Source organism: Macaca mulatta, chromosome 1 (genome assembly GCF_049350105.2).
Source record: "Macaca mulatta isolate MMU2019108-1 chromosome 1, T2T-MMU8v2.0, whole genome shotgun sequence".
NCBI classification, from domain to species: Eukaryota; Metazoa; Chordata; class Mammalia; order Primates; family Cercopithecidae; genus Macaca; species Macaca mulatta.
Genome location: NC_133406.1, coordinates 139,999,489 through 140,022,500, shown reverse-complemented (window position 1 = coordinate 140,022,500; position 23,012 = coordinate 139,999,489). Strand labels below are relative to the sequence as shown.

General features: G+C 38.4%; 1 protein-coding gene across 7 annotated transcripts in view; it reads right to left on the bottom strand.

Annotated features, from left to right (window-relative positions):
- The window catches only part of DBT (dihydrolipoamide branched chain transacylase E2), an 81,766-nt gene extending 72,844 nt beyond the window's left edge, over positions 1-8,922 (bottom strand). For 2 of the 7 annotated variants that reach the window (XR_013413827.1, XM_028844490.2), the window contains exons 1-3: positions 8,835-8,899; positions 8,087-8,743; positions 106-229 (exon numbers count right to left, since the gene is read on the bottom strand). Coding sequence is in view for 3 of the 7 variants with exons in the window: in XM_028844490.2 (XP_028700323.1) it covers positions 106-229; positions 8,087-8,095 (133 nt within the window). In the remaining 4 variants the exon portion in view is untranslated. Of the gene's footprint in view, positions 1-105; positions 230-8,086; positions 8,744-8,834 lie in introns of all 7 variants that reach the window. The other 5 variants (XM_028844495.2, XM_077992245.1, XR_013413823.1 and 2 more) reach the window with 3 other exon arrangements.
- Between the last annotated feature and the right edge of the window lie 14,090 nt (positions 8,923-23,012).

Sequence of the window (23,012 nt, the reverse complement as noted above, 5' to 3'; positions counted from 1 at the left end):
GTCAACTTTGTTTTAGTTTAAAAAGTCTCAATCAACTACTAAAAAATATTACTGAATGAGGTACAAAACATTATTTTATACGTGTTATTTTGAAATCATACTTACCAGCAGTTGTTTTCAGGAAGTGATGTGGATGACTATACTTGAATGAAGGATAACCAAAGAAACACACATAATTTGGCTTCAAAACATGAACATTACCACATGTTTGAAAATAGCGAACACAAATCTACAGATGAGAAAACAAAAAGTAAAACCATTTATAAACGATTACACTGGCTTATCTCTAAGTATAAACTGAATTTCAATTCTATTCTAAAAGTAGAACCATTATCACAATAGAAATATGATATCCTTAGATTTAGATTTGTTACATTTATGATCCTTGCTCAAAATTCCTTCTGAAAGTAAAGACATTTTAACAGTGTATTCTGTATAAATACATCAGCTTATAGGTATGCTTTAATCATTGGACTTCCTGAACTAAAACTACTAAAGAATTCTAAAGTAACAGTTAGCATCTAAAAACAATGAAACACTTGTATAGTATGATACCCTCAAGTTTACTTATAGTAACTTACAGATGACTGTTTAGCATTCACTATTTTACATAGTACCTTAGTATAATATTATTTGAAAACCTCTTATAGAAATCAGTAGGCCCAAAAGTATTCAACTCTACATATTAAAACCTAAGTGTCTGAAAGGTATTGTGTGTGTGTGTGTGTGTGTGTGTATGTGTGTGTGTATTTGAGACAGGGTCTCACTCTGTTGCCCGGTCTGGAGTGCAGTGGTGCGATCACAGCTCACTGAAGCCTCGACCTTCTAGGCTCAAGGGCTCCTCCCGCCTCAGTCTTCCAAGTATCTGGGACCACAGGTGCATGCCACCCCACCCAATTAATTTTGTTTATTATTTGTAGAGATAAGGTCTCACTATGTTGCCCAGGCTGGACTTGAAGTTCTGAGCTCAAGCAATCTTCCCGTCTCAACCTCCCAAAGTGCTAGAATTACAGGTGCGAGCCACCATGCCAGGCCATAATATCTTATTTTGAAAGTTAATATTTTAATGCTATTAATACCTAACTACATCACACTGTAAACATAAACTACAAAAATGTATTTACTTATTTAATTTTAAAACCCTGAGCTTACTTCTCTGCAGAAATTTCTAACCTTCTTAGCATAAGAATACTGATAAGTGAAACTTATTCATGTTTGTAACAGAGTCAGTTTTACTTTAAAAAAAAAATCATGTACATTAGTGGTGATTCGCTCTTAAAGGCTATGTTATAATAAACATTATATAATACAGTTATGTTTTAATACGTATTTATAAACTAGAATTTTTGTTTTATTCTGATAGTAAATAACATAAAATTAAAAGTTTGGTTTACTGACAAGAACAATACATTTAAATTCATATGTTTTACTTTAAATTTCAAGCTATTACTGATTTCTGAAGGCAAAGAAAAACTGAAGATCCCTTTCCTAAAACATAAATAATCTTAAATCATTCATCTTAACTTTAGAGATCACCCTAAATCAACTAATCCTTATAATATCTACATTTTATTCTTATTAACATTAATATTCAGGAAATACAAAGCCTAACTAAAATAATTAAAATTGATAGCTTAAAACTAGAAGACAATGAAAGAATTCTCTTTCCCAAACATTTCCATTTTGTTTGTCCTTGCTTTCTCCTTCAGCTCCCATAATCCTGACTCTTGGTCAATAATCAAATCAAAGGAGTGAATCAACCTGTTTCATCAGACATAAAACTTAGGGACAATAAAGGAAAGTTTTGAAGTATATAGATCCACCTTAATTTAAATAAAATTGTTGATATTTTTAAAACGTTTGAAAGAAAATTAAACTATTAGAAGGTCTTACCTTCAACAACAACACAACTCCTGTTGAGCTATTCATGGGTCAGCACAAACCACCAAGCTTAACATTTATCGAGTGCCTCCCAAGTGCCGAGTACTTTCAAAGCCTTTTCAGACAGACCAGGCATGGTGGCTCTTGCCTGTAATCCCAGCACTTTGGGAGGCTGAGGTGAGTGGATCGCTTGAGGTCAAGAGTTCAAGACCAGCCTAGCCAACATGACGAGACCCCCTCTTTACTAAAAATACAAAAATTAGCTGGACATGGTGGCACACACCTGTAGTCCCAGCTACTCGTGAGGCTGAGGCACAAGAATCGCTTGAACCTGGGAGGTGGAAGTTGCAATGAGCCAAGATCACACCACTGCACTTCAGCCTAGGTGACAGAGAGAGACCTTATCTCCAAAAGAAAAATAGTCTTTTCAGACATCATCTTTTTTGTTGTTTTTTTTTATTTTGAGATGGAGTTTTGCTCTGTCACCCAGGCTGGAGTGCAGTGGCACAATCTCAGCTTACTGCAACCTCTGCCTCCCAGGTTCAAGCGATTCTTGTGCCTCAGCCTCCCAAGTAGCTGGGACTACAGGCATGTGCCACCATGTCCAACTAAACTTTTTTTTGGTATTTTAGTAGAGACGGGGTTTCATTATGTTTCCCAGGGTGATCTCGAACTCCTCAGCTCAGGCAATCCGCCCACCTTGGCCTCTCAAAGTACTAGGATTACAGGCATGAGTCATGATGCCCGACCCAGACATCATTTTTATATCTTACAATTTCCCTGTGGAACATACACGTTAGCCCTCTTCAACACACAGGAAACTGATGGGAAAGGTGAAGTAATTTGTCCAAGGTCACACAGCAAATAAGTGGAACAATCAAGCTCTGAAGCTAAGTAAATTTGATGTCAAAGACCCTAGAAGTAGGAGAAATAATCCCTAATTTCAAAGAGTTTCAACCTATGTGAGAAAATAAACACACACACACACACACACACAAACATACTCAAGCATGGACATGCATGCTCTAACTTTTTGTAATAAGAGACATAACCTTCTTCAATATAATCCATAGGTTCACAAAAAAAAAAGAGGCACAGGCAGTAAGTGATAAAGGAGTTTAAGTAGGCCGGGCATGGTGGCTCATGCCTGTAATCTCATTGCACTCCAGCCTAGGCAACAAGAGCAAAACTCTGTCTCAAAAAAAAAAAAAAAAAAAAAAAAGTTTAAGTAAAGGGGTCTGGTGGGTTTTTTTTCACATTAGTGTGACCTGGGAAGGCTTCTTGGGGGAAGATTTAAGCTGCACTGTGCATAATAAGCCTCCATAATAAAAGAGCAGAAGGGCACTTTTAAGGCAGAGGAAACAGCATAAATAAACTACAGCAGAAATTTACTTAGCATATCTGCTGGGACACTGAGCAGCTTGATTTGGTTTGACCAAAGGTATAAAAGAGAGCAGTGGAAATAGCTCAAGGAGGAAATGGTTGATGACTATAATATCAGTATAAGGAGTCTGAACTCATACATTATGGGTTATTGAAGAAAAAGGATTAGGATATTAGTAGTGGTTTACTGAATAGATTACAACAGATAAAATCTGGAGGGAAAGGGAGAAGTCAAGAAACTATTACATACCAAAATTATCAAAAAAGGATCTTTTTTAAAAAAAGAAACTATTACCATATTCCTCTCTTATCTCCTTATGGGCAGTGGACACGTTCAAGACCCCCCCGAATACTGAATCCTACATATTCTACATATACCATGTTTTTCTTATACATACATACCTATGATAAAGTTTAATTTATAAATCAGACACAGTAAGAGAGTAATAACTAACATCATAAAATAGAAAAAGTATGATAATATACTTTAATAAAGGTTTTATGAATGTGGTCTCTCTCTCAAAATATCTTACTGTACTGTGCTCACCTATTTTCAGACTGCAGTCGACTATGGGTAACTGAGACCGCAAGTAAGAAGGAGAGAGTACTGTATAGTATCTGAAGGGGAGAGTACTGTGTAGTATCTGAGATGCAAAGCAACAGGCTCCTGACTGAGGTAATTAACAGTAGAAAAAGAAAAAAAGCAACAAAAGTACCATAGGCAGTATATGATTAATATAATAGTAATTGAATGGCTATGAGGAGAAGGCTAAAAGCACTGTGAAGTTGCTGAATAGACGGATTAACAGGCAACAGGAAAGAGGAGAAAAAACAATTTTTCAAGCTAGAATTCTAAATTTTTTTTCTAGAAGTAGACTATTAGACTAGTAAATTATATTTTTAAATTTTCTTCAGAGACAGGGTTGGCAGGGCGCAGTGGCTCACACCTGTAATACCATCTCAAAAAATAATAATAAAATAAAGACAGCATCTCACTTTTTTGCCCAGGATGGTCTTAAACTCCTGGGCTCAAGCAGTCCTCCTGTCTCAGTCTCCCAGAATGCTAGGATTACAGGTGTGAGCCACCACACCCAGCTAGACTAGTAAATTAAGCATAAGGATTTAAACCTCCAATTTTAAAAAGGCATGCTTATAGAATTACCAGTTTTATATATTTTATATTTGACGCAATTCTAAATTCATGTACGAACAATACTAAAGACACCTAATTCTATGGGGACCATCTGTACCAATTTGCCTGAGGTGACACCCAATTCACCTCTAGTAATTCAAGGCAATTATTAATAACACCATTTTCATTCTCAAATATATCCTGGTTGAACAACTACACATGTAGTCTAACTCTTAATGCAATTGTTTGACTAAAATAGGTCTTTCCTTGATTTTAAAAAGTAATTCAGCCAGGTGTAGTGGCTCATGCCCGTAATCCCAACATTTTGGGAGGTCAAAGTGGAAGGATCACTTGAGCCCAGGAGTTCAAGATCATTCTGGGAAATGTAGTGAGACCTTGTTTACTAAAAATCAAAATAATTAGCCGGGTGTGGTGGTGAATGCCTGTAGTCCCAGCTACTTGGGAGGCTGAGGAAGGAGGACCACTTGAGCCCAGGAGGTCAAGGCTACAGTGAGCCAAGATCATGCCACCACACTCCAGCCTGGGCAACAGAGCAAGAACCTGTCTCAAAAATAATAATGAATAAAATAAAAAATTAGGCCAGGCACAGTGGCTCACGTCCATAATCCCAACACTTTGGGAGACTGAGGCAGGCAGATCACGAGGTCAAGAGATCAAGACCATCCTGGCCAACATGGTGAAACCCCATCTCTATTAAAAATACAAAAATTAGCTGGGCGTGGTGGCACGTGCCTGTAGTCCCAGCTACTCAGGAGGCTGAGGCAGGAGAATCGCTTGAACCCAGGAGGCGGAGGTTGCATTGAGCTGATACTGCGCCACTGCATTCCAGCCTGGCAACAGAGTGAGACTCCGTCTCAAAAAATATAAAAATAAAAAATTAATAATTCAATATCACAACCAGGACAGAAAAACATAAAGGGAAATAAAACTATTCACCAAAGTAGCATATTAAGGAAATATTTAATAATAATTCAATAGGCAGCTGTTAAGCACTCCTAAAGTCAGACATTGTACTGGACTTGGAAATGCAAAGCTAAATAAGATGCAATATATAGTTCCTGAATTCAAATGGCTTACACTTTACTACAGGAAGACAGACACAACAGAAAAATTCCAAATGGCATGATTAATCAAGAGTCAAATGCATGATGTCCTAGGGAAATGTAAAACACAACATTATAAAGCTATTTTAATAATTTACTACAGGGGTAAGAGCTGTTTTTGCTTACAACTTTTTACAAAAGTTTAAAAGCCTGACTTTTTTCTACTGAGTCGTTTAAAAAATATTTATGAGCACCTACAATGTGCCAGGCACTTGGGATTATACAGACAACAAAACAGATGCAATTTCTTCCCTTATAGAATGCACAGTCCAGTGAAAGGTAAAGGTAAACAGGTGATTATAACACGTGCTATAATGAAGGAAATAGAGTGTGTTAAGGGAACCTAGCTGGAGAAAGTTATGTTGAAGTAAGACCTGAGGGATGAGTAGGAGTAACCCAGGGAATGAGGGATGTTTCGATGCGGCCACAGGGCAGTAAGGCAAGAGTCTTTAAAGCAGAGGAAATACAAGTGCAAAGGTCTGGAGTAAAGGTCTGGAGTTGAGAGAGAAAGCACAGTGTGTGTGCAATTAACTCAAGTTGTTCAACAGAGTTCTAGTGTAGTTTAGTGTGTAATAAGGGTGGAGAAGTGTCAGAGTTGGGGGTGGGATGGGTAGGTTTTGGTAAGGAATGAGGTCTAAGAGACTAGAAAAGTCCAGATCATAAATTGCCTCATAGTCATTTGAATTTTGGACATTTTGCTGAAGGCAGTTTTAAGCAAGAAAATGACATTATCAAATGTCTCTTACTTTATAAGATCACTCTGGCTACACTATGGAGAATGGGTTGGAAAAATGACAAGACCCCTGGAGGCATATAACCCAGTTAAGAAGGGCCAAGAAATCTCCAGTTGAGGGCAGGGTGAAAAAATCATGACTAGATTTCTTCAGAGAGAATTACAGGCTCAAATCAAGAGAAACTGGGCCAGGGCAGTGGCTCATGCCTGTAATCCCAGCACTTTGGGAGGCCAAGGTGGGAGGATGACCTGAGGTCAGGAATTCAAGACCAGCCTGGCCAACATGGCAAAACCCTGTCTCTACTAAAATTACAAAAATTAACCAGGCATGGCAGTGCGTGCCTGTAGTCCCAGCTACTTGGGTGGCTGAGGCAGGAGAATCGCTTGAACCCAGGAGGTGGAGGTTGCATTAAGCCGAGATTGAACCACTGCACTCCAGCCTGGGCAACAGATCAAGACTCCTCCCCAAAAAAAACAAAAACAAAAACAAAAATTAAGAGACACTGGTTTGAGGGTTCAGTTCTAGAGCCTGGGGAGTCTGACCTGCTTTGAAGCTTTATGGCAGACACTGTGAGAAGACTAAAGACAAGCTTTTCTGCTGGGCATGATGGCTTACGCTGTAATCCCAGCACTTTGGGAGGCCAAGGCAGGCGGATCACTTGAGGTCAGGAGTTCGAGACCAGCCTGGCCAACATAGTGAAACCCCGTCTCTACCAAAAATACAAAAATTAGCTGGGCATGATGGCATGTGCCTGTAGTCCCAGCTATTTGGGAGGCTGAGGCAGAAGAATCACTTGAACCTGGGAGGCGGAGGTTGCAGTGAGCCAAGATCGCACCACTACACTCTAGCCTGGGTGACAGAGAGAGACTCCATCTCAAAAAAAAAAAAAGAAAAAGAAAAAAAGAAAAAAAAAAACAAACAAAACACCCAAGTGTTTCTAAGCTCCCTTGTGCTAGCAGTGGCCATGTAACACTGGTCTGGTCAATGAGACTGGAACCTCGTCCTCTTCCTCCTTCCTGCCTTGAACATAAAATAAGAAGTTGTAGCAGCCCTCTTGTAAACAGTAGGAAAAGGACAAATGAACTACTAGGGAAATGACGACATTGATAATCGTAAGCCACTGAACGCGAGCTGACATCTAATTGGGGATGCTCTGTATGCACGGGTAATTTCCTGTTTATTGGTTGGGTTTTTAATTGCAGCTGGAAAACATCACATACATATGAAACTGGAGATTTCCAGGACAGTAGGATATATGGGTTTGGAGTAGACCTGGTTGGAAGACTGGGGAACTTTTGAACTCATCAGCATAGATGGTAACTATATCCAAAGAGTGGATGGGATAACCCAGAAAGTGGGAAAAGTGCAGAGGGCCAAAGTCAGAGCCCTTTAGAAAGAGCAATATTTAAAAGGTGGGTAGGGAAAGAGGATATTAGGATGAAGTGGCCAAATATGAAGAAAGAATAATATTGGGAGACTGGTGTCACAGAAAACAAGAATGGAAAGCTCTAGAAAGAAGAGAGACCAATATATGTAAGTGTTGCTGAGAAGAGCTCTCTTCTCCTGGTTATCTCTTACTTATCCTTCTTAAATCTCAAGTCATACAGTATCCTCTGGGAACTCCTCTGACCCCCAAGTCCGCCATAGGTGTCTACTCCTGTGTGTTCCTGTAGTTCTAGGCACTTGTTCCATCACAGTACTTCTCATGCTGGCTTGTAATTTCTTAATATCTGTCTCCCTCTCCTTTGTCCTCCACCACAAGGTTGTAATCTCTTGAGAAGGAAGATATGATGTCTATTTCATATTTGTATCTCCAGTGCCTAACACAGTACCTGGTACATAGCAGGCTCTTGAAAGTTTTTGTAAGATCGGGGTCACCAAGGCAGGAACATCTAGGGAAAGGGAGAGGGGGCAGGAAGAAGAAACACTAAGCAAATAGGGTGAAATAATATCATTACCGGGATGTGTCAGTGCTTGGTGCTAAGACTGGGAGAAAGAGAGGGAAGTGCAGGGGAGACGGTGGTGGGTCACAGCCTTGGTGACAAAAGGGTAGGAATGGTATGTGGTGCGGACGTAGAAGTACAAGCCAAAAGAGTGAAACACAAGCCGCTCAGTTATTCGGAAGCAGGGCCCCCTGGTGATATTCTATAACTTGAACGGCCTCTTCCTCTACACATTGTAAATTCCTTGAGGGCAGGGGTCGTGTTACCAGTGTTTGGCATACTGTGGGTACGCAATAAATGCTAAACGAATATATCTCTGGATCCACAGCGCCTATCACCAATGCCTGGCATCTGGAAGGGGCTCAATGAAACGCCAGCTGGGCCTCGGTGTACAGATGAAGCAGGAGGACGGCTGAGTCGCTGCAGAAGCGCTTCCAGGTAAGGGGAGGGAGTGGGTCTCCACTCCAGACTAGTCGACTCGCTCCGTTCTCTGCCCTTTATTTTGCATGCATCCCTTCACCTCTCCATCACGCGTGCCCTGGACGCCTGGCACCGGAGGAGAAAGAAACACACCACTCCTGGATGACTCCGGACAAATCACTCCTTCCCGGCCTCAGATCTGCCCAAACCCGCTTACCAGCTTCCCCGCATTCCTGCTCCAGGTTCTCAGCATACGGACTGCAGCCATCTTACCCCGGAAATGACAGCTGCGCCGCAAACCCGAGAGACTCTCCGCGGCGCGACCTATCAGAAGATGGGAGACGCGCCTCCCCCTGGGCGACCAATAGGGAGGGAAGAAACGAGCCTCCCACCCAACAGCCAACCGGGGAGTAGGGCGGGGCCTGAGCTAAAGCCTAAGGTTGGGGACCCCGCGAGGAGGGAAAAGAGCCTGGGGGATGGAGGCGGGGCAGAGGGCAGCCCAAATTTAACACTGCTGTGTAAATACGGATGCACCAGAGATAATCTTTTTAGTGTATGTGATGGGGGAAATAGAGAGTGTTAAGGAAACACAAAGGAAAGGTACTTACCTCAAGAAAGTTATGTTGCAGTAGGACCTGAGGGATGAGGTAGAAAACATTCCTCTTCTTCATTTGTAATGCAACCGCCTGAAGTACAGAAAATAGAATATATCTATATGTTGTAGCAAGGCTCTGGACAACTAGTTGTTTCACAAGTCCATACAGCAGTACTTTCCAATGACTGCCTTTTTTTTTTACTCCCATTTAGTGTTTTTGATTACCAAAATTGGCTAATCAATTTTTTTCATGAAAGATGAACATTACCTAATGTCTAAAATAAACATGTTACCATCTTTCTTTTTACAGATGCTGTCAGATGCAGCTAACTAACATACACAATACATGTCACAGACATATGATCTTGATTTACTTGTCTCTTGAAGAAATGTCAAATTCGGGTCAAGTAGAACTGGTAAAGAAAAGATCAGAACTTTCTTTTAAAAGGCAATCTTCCTCAGAGCAACTAGGAAACCAATTTCTGGAAATGTCCAGGATGACATTAGACTGTTACTGCTTCTTACATGGGAATGAAAATCTGCACAGATGTCTAAGGAATTACAGAGAAAAAAACTAGAACAAATACATTTTAAATCCTCAACATTGAAGATTAGTGGTTATGAAACAAAATCTCAGGTATTTCACAACTTCATTGTTTAATATGACCCAAACACTTTTTCTTCTCATTTGCCATTTTATGTATTACACACCTACACACATACACACACAAAATCACTACAAACAATAAATCTTATTATCTTTTCTGTTTGTTTGTTTGGCAGAGATAGGGTCTCTTGGGCCAGGCGTGGTGGCTCATGCCCATAATTCCAGCACTTTGGGAGGCTGAGGCAGGCAAATGGCTTCAGCTCAGAAGTTCAAGATGGGATCTCAGAAGTTCAAGATGTTGCCAGGCTGGTCTCAAAGTCCTGGTCTCAAGCGGCGATCTTCCCATCTCAGCCTCCCAAAGTCCTAGGATTACAGGCATGAGTCACTGGGCCCGGCCTAAATAGTTATCTTTATCAGAAAATCTAGACTAGTCAAAAGAATTTCAAGTTTTTACATTTCCTTAAAAATGTTTATAGACATTATCAATGTATTTGATAATCCCACAAGCATGTGTTTGTATAAAAAGCAGTGGCAGTTGTACCTTTGAAGTGAATCATCTCCCTTCCAAGGTGCTGCTGTACAACTTTCTTCCCCCTGATTTCCTTTTTAACTATACCTGCTCCTCAGAAGATAACTAGTTTATTTTCCTTTACCGTCTTTTTATCTCAATGGATTCTTGCTTCTATATTCAGTATGTGTCCTTATCTTTCATTCCAGCATCTGGAAAGAAATACACCATCTATTCCCTAGTTAATTCTTTTATTAGAGTTTGAAAGCAACAAAGACCCCATTTCTTCTCTTTTTTTTAATTTAAAAATGACCAGTTATGACCCACCAATTCCACTCCTGGATAGCTATGTAAGAGAAATGACAACAGTGTTCACACAAAGACTTGTATAGGAATAATCATAACAGCATAATAGCTATTCTAGAAATAGCCCAGATGTCCAGTAACAGGTGAATAAACAAAATGTGGTACATCCATATACTGAAATATTATTCATCCTTAAAAATGACTGAATTAGCAATAATTGCTATGACATGGATGAATGTGAAAAAAATATTATGCTAAGTAAAAGAATGCAAGCACAAAAAGTCACATATTACATGATTCCATTTCAATTAAATGTCCAGAAAATGTTGATTTATAGAGATGAAAAACAGATAGTTTTAGTTTATATTAATTACATAAGATTATATTAGTATTATTAATTAATAAGGTTAGAATTAGAAAACAAATTAGCCTGGGGCTAGAGGTGGAAGGGGTAGTGATTGCAGAGGCAAGAGAGATTTTTTGTGTGTGTGGTGATGAAAGTTTCCTCTTGCCAGTTTGTGGCAATGATTGCATAATTCAAAAATCTTTGAAGTATACACTTAAGACAAGTGAATTTTATGGTATGTAAAGTATACCATAATAAAGCTGTTAAAACTGTGTTACATGGAAGAATAATGAACATATGAATAAAAACAAATACATAAGGCTGGGCACGGTGGCTCATGCCTGTAATCCCAGCACGTTGGGAGGCGGAGGTGGGTGACGAGGTCAGGCGTTCAAGGCCAGCCTGGCCAACATAGTGAAACCCCATCTCTACTAAAAATACAAAAATTAGCCAGGAATGGTGGCACGTGCCTGTCGTCCTAGCTAATTGGGAGGCTGACGCAGGAGAATTTCTTGAATGTGGGAGGCAGAGGAGGTTGCGGTGAGCTGAGATTGTGCCACTGCACTCCAGCCTGGGCAACAGAGCAAGACTCCATCTCAAAACAAAACAAAACAAATACATACATCACATAATAATATAACAAAAACTCTTGAACCTACCACTCAACTTTAAGAAATAGAACCTACGGAAAAACACATCATGTAGGTTGTCTAAAAATAAAATACATTCTAAACTACAAAAAAAGAAATAGAATCTTTCCTGTTAGTGAAGATCACTGTCTGCTCCTTCCTTTACCTCTCCCCTCCATAAGCGTTACCTTGAATTGTGTTTATCATTCCCTCGTTTCTTCTAGAATTGATCACATATACATATATGGATGGATGCCTAGCAACATATTATTTACTTTTGCTTGTTTTTGAGTCTCATAAAAATGGTATCAAACTATATATATCTTTCTGTAACTAGTGTTTCCGACATGATTTATTTATCCATTCTCTACTGAGTGGATATTTGTGCTGTTTCTAGTTCTTTGCTATTACCATCAGTGCTGTTATGAACATTCTTGATCATTTCTCCTGGTGCATGTTCTAGAGTTTCTTTAGCACAATGCTTCTCAGACATAAATGAGCATTCATAGCAACTGGGTATCTTGTTAACATGCAGATTCTAATTCAGTAAATGTGGGTAGACCTGACATTCTGCATTTCTAACAAGCTCCAGGTGATACAAATGCTATTGGTTAGCCAACTACACTTTGATTAGTAAGCTCAGGATAAATACCTAAAAATTGAATTGTTGAAACGGGGATTATGTTTATCTTCAAGTTTACTCTAGATAATATGAAATAGATTTCCAGTGTGATTGTACAAACTACATGCCTAGCTGCTGTATGTTTATTGTTCCTCATGTGATATTGTCAGATTTAAAATCTTCCCCCAATTTAGTAATTATAAAATGGTGTTGTAATCTTAATTTGAATTTCTCTGATTATTAATAAAGTTGAGCATGTTTCTACATGTTTATTAGCCATTCTTAGAGTGCTTGCTCAATTGTTGATATTTCGAAGATGGGTTGTCTATGTTACTTTCTATAAATGTGGGACGGAATAAGATGAAACAATTTATCCTTAAGAAAATGACTGTGGGACTGGTACCGTGGCTCTGTAATCCCAGCACTTTGGAAGGCCAAGGTGGGAGGATCGCGTGAGCTCAGGAGTTTGTGACCAGTTTAGGCAACATGGCAAAACCCCATCTCTACAAAAAATTAGCTGGGGGTGGTGGCGCGTGCCTGTAGTCCTAAGAGACTGAGGCGAGAGGATCACTTGAGCTCTGGAGCTCGAGGCTGCAGTGAGTTATAATTGCATCACTGCACTCCAGCCTAGACAACAGGGCAAGACCCTGTCTCAAAAAAAAAAAAAAAAAAAAAAACATGACTGTGGCTTCATTAAATTGACACCCTGCTCTATTCAGTGGAATTCTCCAGAAAGAGTGAAGTTTACCAAAACGCAACATGCTAATTAATGAAGGTCTTAAATTACTTGTTTGGCTCCTGAGTGTGACTTGACTGGTGTAGAAAAATCTGAGGATGACCTTCTGAATTCTAAGTGGTCAGGAGATAAATGTAGCCTAGAGTCAGCCCCTGCATTGACCATTACCCCAAAATGTACCAACATGCGCTTGCCTGAGCTACTGTAGTTTAACTATTTATGAATTTTGAGGACTTTTCATAGCTTAAGTATTTAAATGTCATTACTTATTTAGAAACTGTTTCAATATATGCTTAGCCAACAATGTTAATATAGACTTGTATATAATATCGATATATATTTTGTTTAATATGGATAGTTTGTATTTGTAGTGATTCATTAAGAGTTTGAATTATATATAGATCTGCCTCTTTTTTGCCTATCATGGGCAAGTTTCAGTTTTCTTATGTACAAGATGAGACTGACATTGATAATACCTTCCCTACCATCTTCAATATACTTTCAGGGATATTTTGAGGATCAAAGGAATTCAAGTATCTTGATACTACTTTGCATGATGAAAGAGTCTATATAAATATAGTATTAATATATTGGATGACTCATCAAGAAGACAAATAACAAATGTTGGCAAGGGTATAGGGAAAATGAAACCCTTGTATGTACACTGTTGGTGGCAATACTTGTAAACTGGTACAGTTTCATGGCTGAACAATACTTCACTGTGTGTATTCTTTATTTTTTGCTTGTGAAAATAGAAGTTCCTCAAGAAATTAAAAATAGAACTACCATATGACTCAGCAATTCCTCTGTAAGCATAAACCCAAGGGAAATGAAATCAATAACTTGTAAAGGTATCTGTAGCATTATTCACAATAGCTAGGATATGCGAACAACCTAAGTGTCTATTGATGAATGCATCAACAAAGGAAGTGTGGTTTATGTAAAAAAGAAAAAAATTTAAAATAAAATAAAATGCTTGTCCATGCTTTTGCCCATTTTCCCTCTATAATGTATCTTTTTCTTGTTGATTAGTTTAGGAGTTCCTTATATATTCTGGATTTTTCTAATCCTTTTAATTTACAGGTGTTGCTAATACTTTCTTCCAGTTTGTGACATGTCTTTGCCTGCTTTTTTGAAAGCGTCCTTTGATGCACAGAGTTCTTAATTTTAATGTAGTTAAAATATATTCATCTTGTCTTTTTTTAAGGCAAGGCTTCACTCTGTCACCCAGACTGGAATGCAGAGTCATAATTACAGCTCACTACAGCCTTGAACTCGTGGACTCCAGCAGTCCTCTTGCCTCTGCCTTCCTAATAGCTGAGACTACAGGTGCACACCACCACATGCAACTAAGTTTTTTTAAAAATTGTTTTGTAGAGACAGGGTCTCACGATGCTGCCCAGGCTGGTCTCAAACTTGTAGGATCAAGCGATCCTCCCACCTTGGCCTCCCAAAATGCTGGAATTTCAGGCTTGAGCCACCGTTCACAGGCCAAAAGTATTTATCTTTTATTTATAATTAGTGCTTTTTATGTCTTGAGAAATACATCCCACCTGGTGCAGTAGCTGATGCCTGTAATCCCAACACTCTGGGAGGCCGAAGCAAGTGGATTGCTTGAGTCCAGGAGTTCAAGACCAGCCTGGGCAGCATGGCAAGATGCCATCTCTACAAAAAGTACAATAATTAGCTAGGCGTGGTGGCACATGCCTGTAGTCTCAGCTACTCTGGAGGCTGAGGTGGGAGGATTGCTTGAGCTTGGGTGGTTGAAGCTACAGTGAGCCATAATTGTGCCACTGCACTCCAGCCTATGTGACAGAGCAAGACCCTGTCTCCAAAAATAAAAAAAGGAAAAAGAAATACTTTACAATCCAAAGGTCCTAAAGGTAGTCTGTTATATTTCCTTCACATGTCTTTTCTTTTGCAATTTTAAAAATTGAGATAGCAATCACATACCTTAAATTCACCCTTTAAAAGTGTAAAATTTAGTGATTTTTGGTATATTCAAAGTTCTGCAACTATTACCACTATCTAATTCCAGAACATTTACATCACCCCTCGCCAGAATAAACCTCACACCCATTAGCAATCACTTCCCATTCTGAATGTACCCCCACAGCCCTTGACAACCACTAATCTACACTGTCTCCATAAATCTGCCTATTCTAGACATTTCATATACCTGGAATGATACAATATGTGGTCTCTTGTGACTGGCTTCTTCAGTTAGCTTCTTTCACTTACGTTCTCAAGGTTCATCTATATTACAGCATGTATCGTATCAGTACTTCATTGTTTTTCATGGCTGAACAATACTTCATTGTATGGATATACTTTATTTTTTGTTTATATATGTATCAGTTGATAGACGTTGTTAAAAATAAAAATAAAAGTAGGCCAGGCATGGTGGCTCACACCTGTAATCTCAGCAGTTTGGGAGGCTGAGGCGGGAGAATCACTTGAGCCCAGGAGTTGGAGACCAGCCTGAGCAACATGGCGAAACCCTGTCTCTACCAAAAATATGAAAATCAGCAAGGCATGGTGGCATGTGCCTATAGTCTCAGCTACTCAGGAGGCAGAGGTGGGAGGATTGTGTGAGCCCCAGGAGGTCAAGGTTGCTGTGAGCCATGATCACATCACTGCACTCCAGCCTGGGTAACAGAGTGAGACCCTGTCTCCTGTCTCAATAAACAAATAAAAATAGAGCCACAGTTTAGATCTCTGAAGGCCAAACCGCCCAATGTAACTAAAACTTAATCCATCCTGATTTCCCCTAACCCTAAAGATAAACAAAACATAAAGGTAAGCTTTTTGTCTGTATCAGTATGATTTTATGAAATTAAACTAATCAGCTATGATAAATCAGCTTAAACAGCTCAACATGTCTTTAAAAAAATGACAGCCAGTCATGAAAAAAGTTACAATGTTGCTTCCTGTATGCTCTATAAACGGTGCTGTAATTGCTATAAAATGAGACCTGGCTGGGCTAGGTGGCTCATGCCTGTAATCTCAGCAATTTTGGAGGCCAAAACAAGAATATTGCTTGAGGCCAGGAGTTCAAGACCAGCCTGGGCTGTTAACATAGCAAGACCCTGTTTCTATTTATATCAATTTAAATTTTTTTTAAAATTGAGACTTCATGCCATTTTCCAGTTTGAGGTCTCTCCAGTTTGCAAACTGTCTTGTATGCACAATGAACTCTTAAAGTTATAACTTGATCTAATTTTGACATTTGTGTTGTTTCCACTTTTTGGATCATGAATAATGCTACCATGAACATTCATGTACAAGCTTGTGTGGGGACATGTTTTCATTTCTCTTCGGTGAATATCTAGGAGTAGAACTGCTATTTAGGTTACATGGTAATACTATGCTTAACTTTTTGAGGAACTGCCAGAATATTTTCAAAAGGGGCTGCAACATTACATTTGTACTAGCACAGTGTATGAAGGTTCTGGTTTCTTCACATCCTTACCAACAGTGGTTATTGCCTGTCTTTTTTATTACAGCCATCCTGGTGGATGAGAAGTAGTATTTCATGGTGATTTTGATTTGCATTCCCTTAATAATTAATGACACTGAGCAACTTTTCATGTGCTTATTGGCCATTTGTTTATCTTCTTTGCAGAAATGTCTATTTAAATCCTTTGCTTGTGTCTTTTTGTTTATAACTTTTTTTTTTTTTTTGAGACAGGGTGGTCTTGCTCTGTCGTCCAGGCTGGAGTGCAGTGTTGCAATCATAGCTCACTGCAGCTTCCAGCTTGTGGGCTCATGCTCAAGCCGTCTTCCTGCCGCAGCCTTCCAAGTAGCTGGGAAGATAGGCACATGCTAACATGCCTGGCCAATTTATTATTTTTTGTAGAGGCAGGGTCTTACTATGTTGCCCAGGCTAGTCTTGAACTTCTGGGCCCAAATGACCCATGTGCCCAGGCTTTTGCTTAACTTTTAAGAGTTCTTTGTATATTCTGGATCCTAGACTCTTACCATACAAAAGATTTATCTATTTTTTTTTAATTGTTTAAAATTTTTTGTAGAGACAGGGGTCTCTCTATGGTGCTCAGGCTGGTCTCAAACTCCTGGCCCCAAGGGATTCTCCTGCCCTGGCCTCCCAAAATGCCAGGAATACAGGGATGAGCTACCACACCTGGCCCACATATATGATTTTAAAATATTTTCTCCCATTCTGTGGTTTGTCCTCCCACTTTCTTCATGGTATCCTCTTGCTAATAAATTTGGTATAAACAAAAATAAAGATAAAATAGTCTCTGAAGCACAAAAGTTTTTAATTTTAATTAAATTGAAGTTCGATTTATCTAATTTTTTCTTTAGCTGCTTGGGCTTTTGGTATCATAACGCAGGAAAAAATTGGGCTAATCCAAAGTCATGACAAATTACATCTAAGTTTTATTCTAAGAGTTTTATACACACTTTCAGGTCTTACATTTAGGTCTCTCATCCATTTTGAGTTAATTTTTGTATATGGTGTGAAACACTTAAATCTTTAAATCATCTTGAAATGTTTTTTTGTGTATGGTGTAAGATAGAAATTCAATTTCATTTTTTCCTCATAGTTAACCCATCATTCCAGGGCCATAAATGGGAGTTCCTCTTTTCCCACGAATCTGTCATAGAAAATCTGTCTCTGGGTTCTGAGTAGTCTATTTGTCTGTCACCATCTCAGTTTCACATGATCTTACTTGAGCTTTATAGTAATTCTGGATTTATATAGGACAAGTAGGCTCCACCTCATTCATTTGTAACTTATTCCTGCCCTTTTGGTCTTTCATATAAATTTGAGAATCAGTATGTCAGGATCCTTTAAAAAGTCGTGGTATGCATTTGATTGGAATTTCATTGAAACGGTATTTTCAATAATATGTCTAAAGGTTCCTTTTGGGTTTTCTATGTAGGCAGTCACATCATTAAGGTGACATCATAACTAAGGTGTTGTTTTTGCCTGTCCTATCTTATGTCTTTTTTCTTTCTTGTAGACTCTGGTAGGACTTCTACCATCTCTTTTAAAAAAGCCATAATAGTGGGCATTCTTATCTGGTTAATAATCTTAAAAGGGAGGAGCCTAATATTTTACTACTAAACATGATGTTTGCTTGACTCCCAGTAGGGCTGAAAAAAGAAATGAAATTTGCTGTTGAATTTTTGAGATGCCATTTGTTATGGTTTGGCTCTGTGTCCTCACCCAAATCTCATGTCAAGTTGTAATCCCCAAATGTCAGGGGAGGGACCAGGTAGGAGGTGATTGGATCATGGGGAAATCCCTTGCTGTTCTTGTGATAGTGTGTTCTCATGAGATCTGGTTGTTTAAAAGTGTGTGGCAATCCCCCTACCTTGCCCCCACCTCCTCTCTCTCTCTCCTACCACCATGTAAGTACATGCCTTGCTTCTCCTTTGCCTTCTGCTATGATTATAAGTTTTCTGAGGCCTCCCCAGTCATGCAGAACTGTGAGTCAATTAAATTTCTTTTCTTTATAAATTACCTAGTTTCAGGTAGTTCTTTATAGCAGTGTGAAAATGGACTAATATACCATTAGTAACACTAAGGCAGTTTTATCCCTAGGTTTGCTTGATTTTGTTTCATCATAAATGGATTTTTTTTCCCCAAAAACCTTTTTCTGCATCTATTGGTGTGATCTTAGGTTTTTGATACATCAGCATATTTTTCCAATTTTAAATTGATCTTCAATCCCAACTTGGTTACAATGTGTTGTATTTTACAAACATTGTTGAATTTGGTTGTAAATATTTTGACTGAGACTGGTGCATCTAAATTAAAAATAAAGTCGACCTATAATTTTTCTTTCCCAAGTTGTCTTTGGTTTTAGCATCAAGATCATACTAGCCTTATAAAATGAACTGGAGAGGTATATGTCTTTTTCATATTACCTGGGAGAGTTTATATGAATTCAGAATGGTTTGCTCCTAGAAAACTTGGTACATTTGGCCCGTAACACCCTCTGGACCACCTTCCTGCCTCACTCTCCTCCTAACTATTAGTTCAGTTAAATTTAATAGTGATAGTACATATAGGGCTTTCTATTAATATTATGATACTTCTCCTTCCAGTTCTTTTAATCACGTTTTTAATTGTCTCATTTATGTCATAAAGTCTTAAAGTTTTTACAGTTTGTTTCAACCAAGATCCAGATTACTACCATCTTTTTTTTTTTTTTCATGCAATCTATTTGTTGAAGAAAATGGGTTTATTTCTTCTAGAGTCAGTTTTGCTAAGTGGTATTTTTCAATAAATTTGTATATGTCATCTAAATTTTCAAGTTAATTGGCAGAAAGTTGTACAGAGTATTCCCCTGCTTTAAAACAAATCTCTGTTGCATCTATACTTATGTGCTCTGTTTTCTAATATTGTTTATTTGCACCTTTTTTTTCTTGATCAGTCTTGTCATTTTATCAGTTTTTAAAATAAAGAGTCAACTTTGTTTTGTAATTTTAAAATTTCTGCTTTAATATTTAATATCTCATCTTTCTTTGGATTTATATTCCAAATTTTTTTACTTTTTTTTTTTTTTTTTTTTGAGACGGAGTCTCATTCTGTTGCCCAGGCTGGAGTACAGTGGTGTGGTCTCGGCTCATCACAACCTCTGCCTCCCGGGTTCAAGCGATTCTGCTGCCTCAGCCTCCTGAGTAGCTGGGATTACAGGCACCTGCCACTACACCTGGCTAATTTTTGTATTTTTAGTAGAGATGGGGTTTCCCCATATTGGCCAGGCTGGTCTTGAACTCATGACCTCGTGATCTGCCTGCCTTAGCCTCCCAAAGTGCTGGGATTACAGGCATGAGCCACTGTACCCGGCTCCAGTTCTTTTAACTTCTTAAAAGTCATTTTACTCATTAATTTTCAGCCTTTCTCTTTTCCTTTTTTTCGTTTTTGTTTCTGTTTTTGTTTGTTTGTTTTTTGTTGTTTTTTTTTTTTTTTGCGATGGAGTCTTGCTTTTTTGCCCAGGCTGGAGTGCACTGGTACAACCTTGGCTCACTGCAACCTCTACCGCCCAGATTCAAGCAATCCTCCCACCTCAGCCTCCCGAGTAGCTGGGACTACAGGTGTGCACCACCACACCCAGCTAATTTTTGTATTTTTAGTAGACACGGGGTTTTCCCACATTGGCCAGGCTGGTCTCAAACTCCTGACCTCAAGTGATCTGCCCACCTCAGCCTCCCAAAGTGCTAGGATTACAGGCATGAGCCACTGTACTTGGCCCTTTCTCTTTTTCTAATAGTAATATTTAGTGACATAAACTTCTGTTAATTATGTACTAGTTTCATTACATTCATAGATTTTGATTCATAGAACTTTCACTCTTGTTTAAGTATTTTTATAATTTTCTATTATTTATTCTTTTATCCACGTATTATATAGAAGTGTTATACATTTTTTTAGTTGTTGTTTTAGTTGTCTTTTTAAGAATTAATTTCTAACAATTGCCATTTTGGTCAGGGAAAAAACTGTATGATACAAAATCTTTGGTTTTTTTTTTTTAAACTTGCTTTATAGCTTTGTCTTTTTTTTTTTTTTTTTTTTGAGACAGGGTGTCACTTTGTCACCCAGGCTGTACTGCAGTGTCATGGTCATGGTTCACCGCAGCCTCAACCTCAACCTCCTGGGCTTGTGATCCTCCCACCTCAGCCTCCCAAGCAGCTGCAACCACAGGTGCATGCCATCACACCTGGCTAATTTTTTTGTGATTTTTGTAGAGACAGGGTCTCACTATGTTGCTCAGGCTGGTCTTGAACTCCTGGGCTCAAGTGATTATCCTGCCTTGGCCTCCCAAAGTGCTAGGATTATAGGCCCACTTAACCTTGTCATTCTTTATAAAAATTTCATGAGTTCTGGAGGAAAACATGTAATACAAAATAATTGAAGGTTTTATATATATATATATATGTAAATGACCAATTATGTATGTATATAATTGCCCTTAGATCAAGTTTATTAGTTGTTTTATTAGTTGTCTTGTCTTTCCTAAATTTTCATTTGCTTGATCTATAAATAATTGAGCTAAAATTTCACAATATGGTAGTGGATTTACCAGTTTCTTCAATTTCTGACTTACATACTTTGAAGCTATTTATTACACACAAAGGTTTGAATAACTATTTTCCTGGGGAACGCAATTTTTATTATTTTGTAGTGACTGTTTTTGGTCAACGATAATGCTTTTTGTATTAAAGTCTAATTTAATACAAAATATAGGTATACCACTAATATAGGTATACCACCTTTCTTTTTGTTGGCATTTATATGGTGTATCTTTTCCATCTTTTTATTTGCAACCCCTCACCATCCTTAATGTTTTTGGTGCATCTCGTGTAAATGGCACTTTTTTTTCAACCAATCTCTGGCTTTTTCATTTTGTAAATTTGTGGGTATGTGTCTTCCAACAATCTCTGGCTTTTCATCAGCAAGTGTATTTACTTTCATTGCTACTATTGATACATATTAATTTATTTATATTTTGTTACTTTAGTGTTTTCTTTTCATTTTTTTTTTAAATGCTCATTATGGTATTAGGTTTTTGTTCATTTAATCTGTATTTTCCCGTTAGCCCATTTTTTCCTTTGGCTGGATTAGAAGTTATACACTTACATGGTTATCCTTGAAACTTTACCTTGTGTACTTATATTAAAGTCTTGAATTATGTCAACTCTATTAATTGATATCCTAACTGCAAAGAGAGACCTTAGAATTCTTTGTCATCCACCTCTCATCTTACATACTTTTGTTGTCTGGTGTTATTTCATGTGATGTTTGCTTAGATTCAACTATGTGTTTACATTTTCTTTGCCCATCACTTCTTCTTAGACTCTCCTTCTGAAGTAATTTTTCTTTCTGAAGTACATCCTTTAGAACTTCCTTTAGAAAGTGTAGATAGATGTTAAATTCATTTTCCATGTATCTGGAAATTATTTTATTTCTATACTTTAATTCTTGAAAGATGATTTTGCTGAGTACCCAATTCTAGGTTGAAGGTTATTTTCTGTCAGCATTCTGAATATACAATTCTACTCTTTCTGACTTCCATTGTTTTATTGAGGAATCAGTTATTGGTCTGTCATTTGTCATTAAAATAACCCAGGATTTAACCCAACTCTGCCACTTTATTGTTCTGTCATCTTGGCATGTCACTTCCAATTCCCTAGGCCTCAGTCTTTTGTTGACCAAAGAGAGATAAGAACACCAAACTCACAGCTTTGTTATGAACATTAAGACAGATCATGTATATGAAGGCACTACATAAGTGCTTATTATTACCACAGTGAGCTCATCTCTACATTATATTACTGTCTTGTTCTTTTTCCCCTACCACTGGAAGTAGTTAGAATGGGGCAAATGGGTCATAGCAAGGAATTCATAGCCAAAATTAGAAATAAAAAGGCAAGGCTTCTTCTGGGAAGGTTAAGTTTCTGTAATAGGACTCAAAGATGTGTTGTGGGAAGTCAGGGACCCCGAAAAGAGGGACTGGCTGGAGCCACAGCAGAGGAACAAAAATTGTGAAGATTTCATGGACCTTTATAAGTTCCCAAATAGTACTTTTATAATTTCTTATGCCTGTCTTTACTTTAATCTCTTAATCCTGTTATCTTCGTAAGCTAAGGAGGTACATCACCTCAGGACCACTGTGATAATTGTGTTAACTGTACAAATTGATTGTAAAACATATGTGTTTGAACAATATGAAATCAGTGCACCTTGAAAAAGAACAGAATAACAGCGATTTTTAGGGAACAAGGGAAGACATCCATAAGGTCTGCCTGCCTGAGGGGTTGGGCAAAAAGAACCATATTTTTCTTCTTGCAGAGAGCCATAAATGGATGTGCAAGTAGGAGAGATATTGCTAAATTCTTTTCCTAGCAAGGAATATTAATATCAGTACCCTGGGAAAGGAATGCATTCCTGGGGGGAGGTCTATAAATGGCCGCTCTAGGAATGTCTGTCTTATGCAGTTGAGATAAGGACTGTGATATGCCCTGGTCTCCTGCAGTACCTTCAGGCTTACTAGGGTGGGGAAAAACTCTGC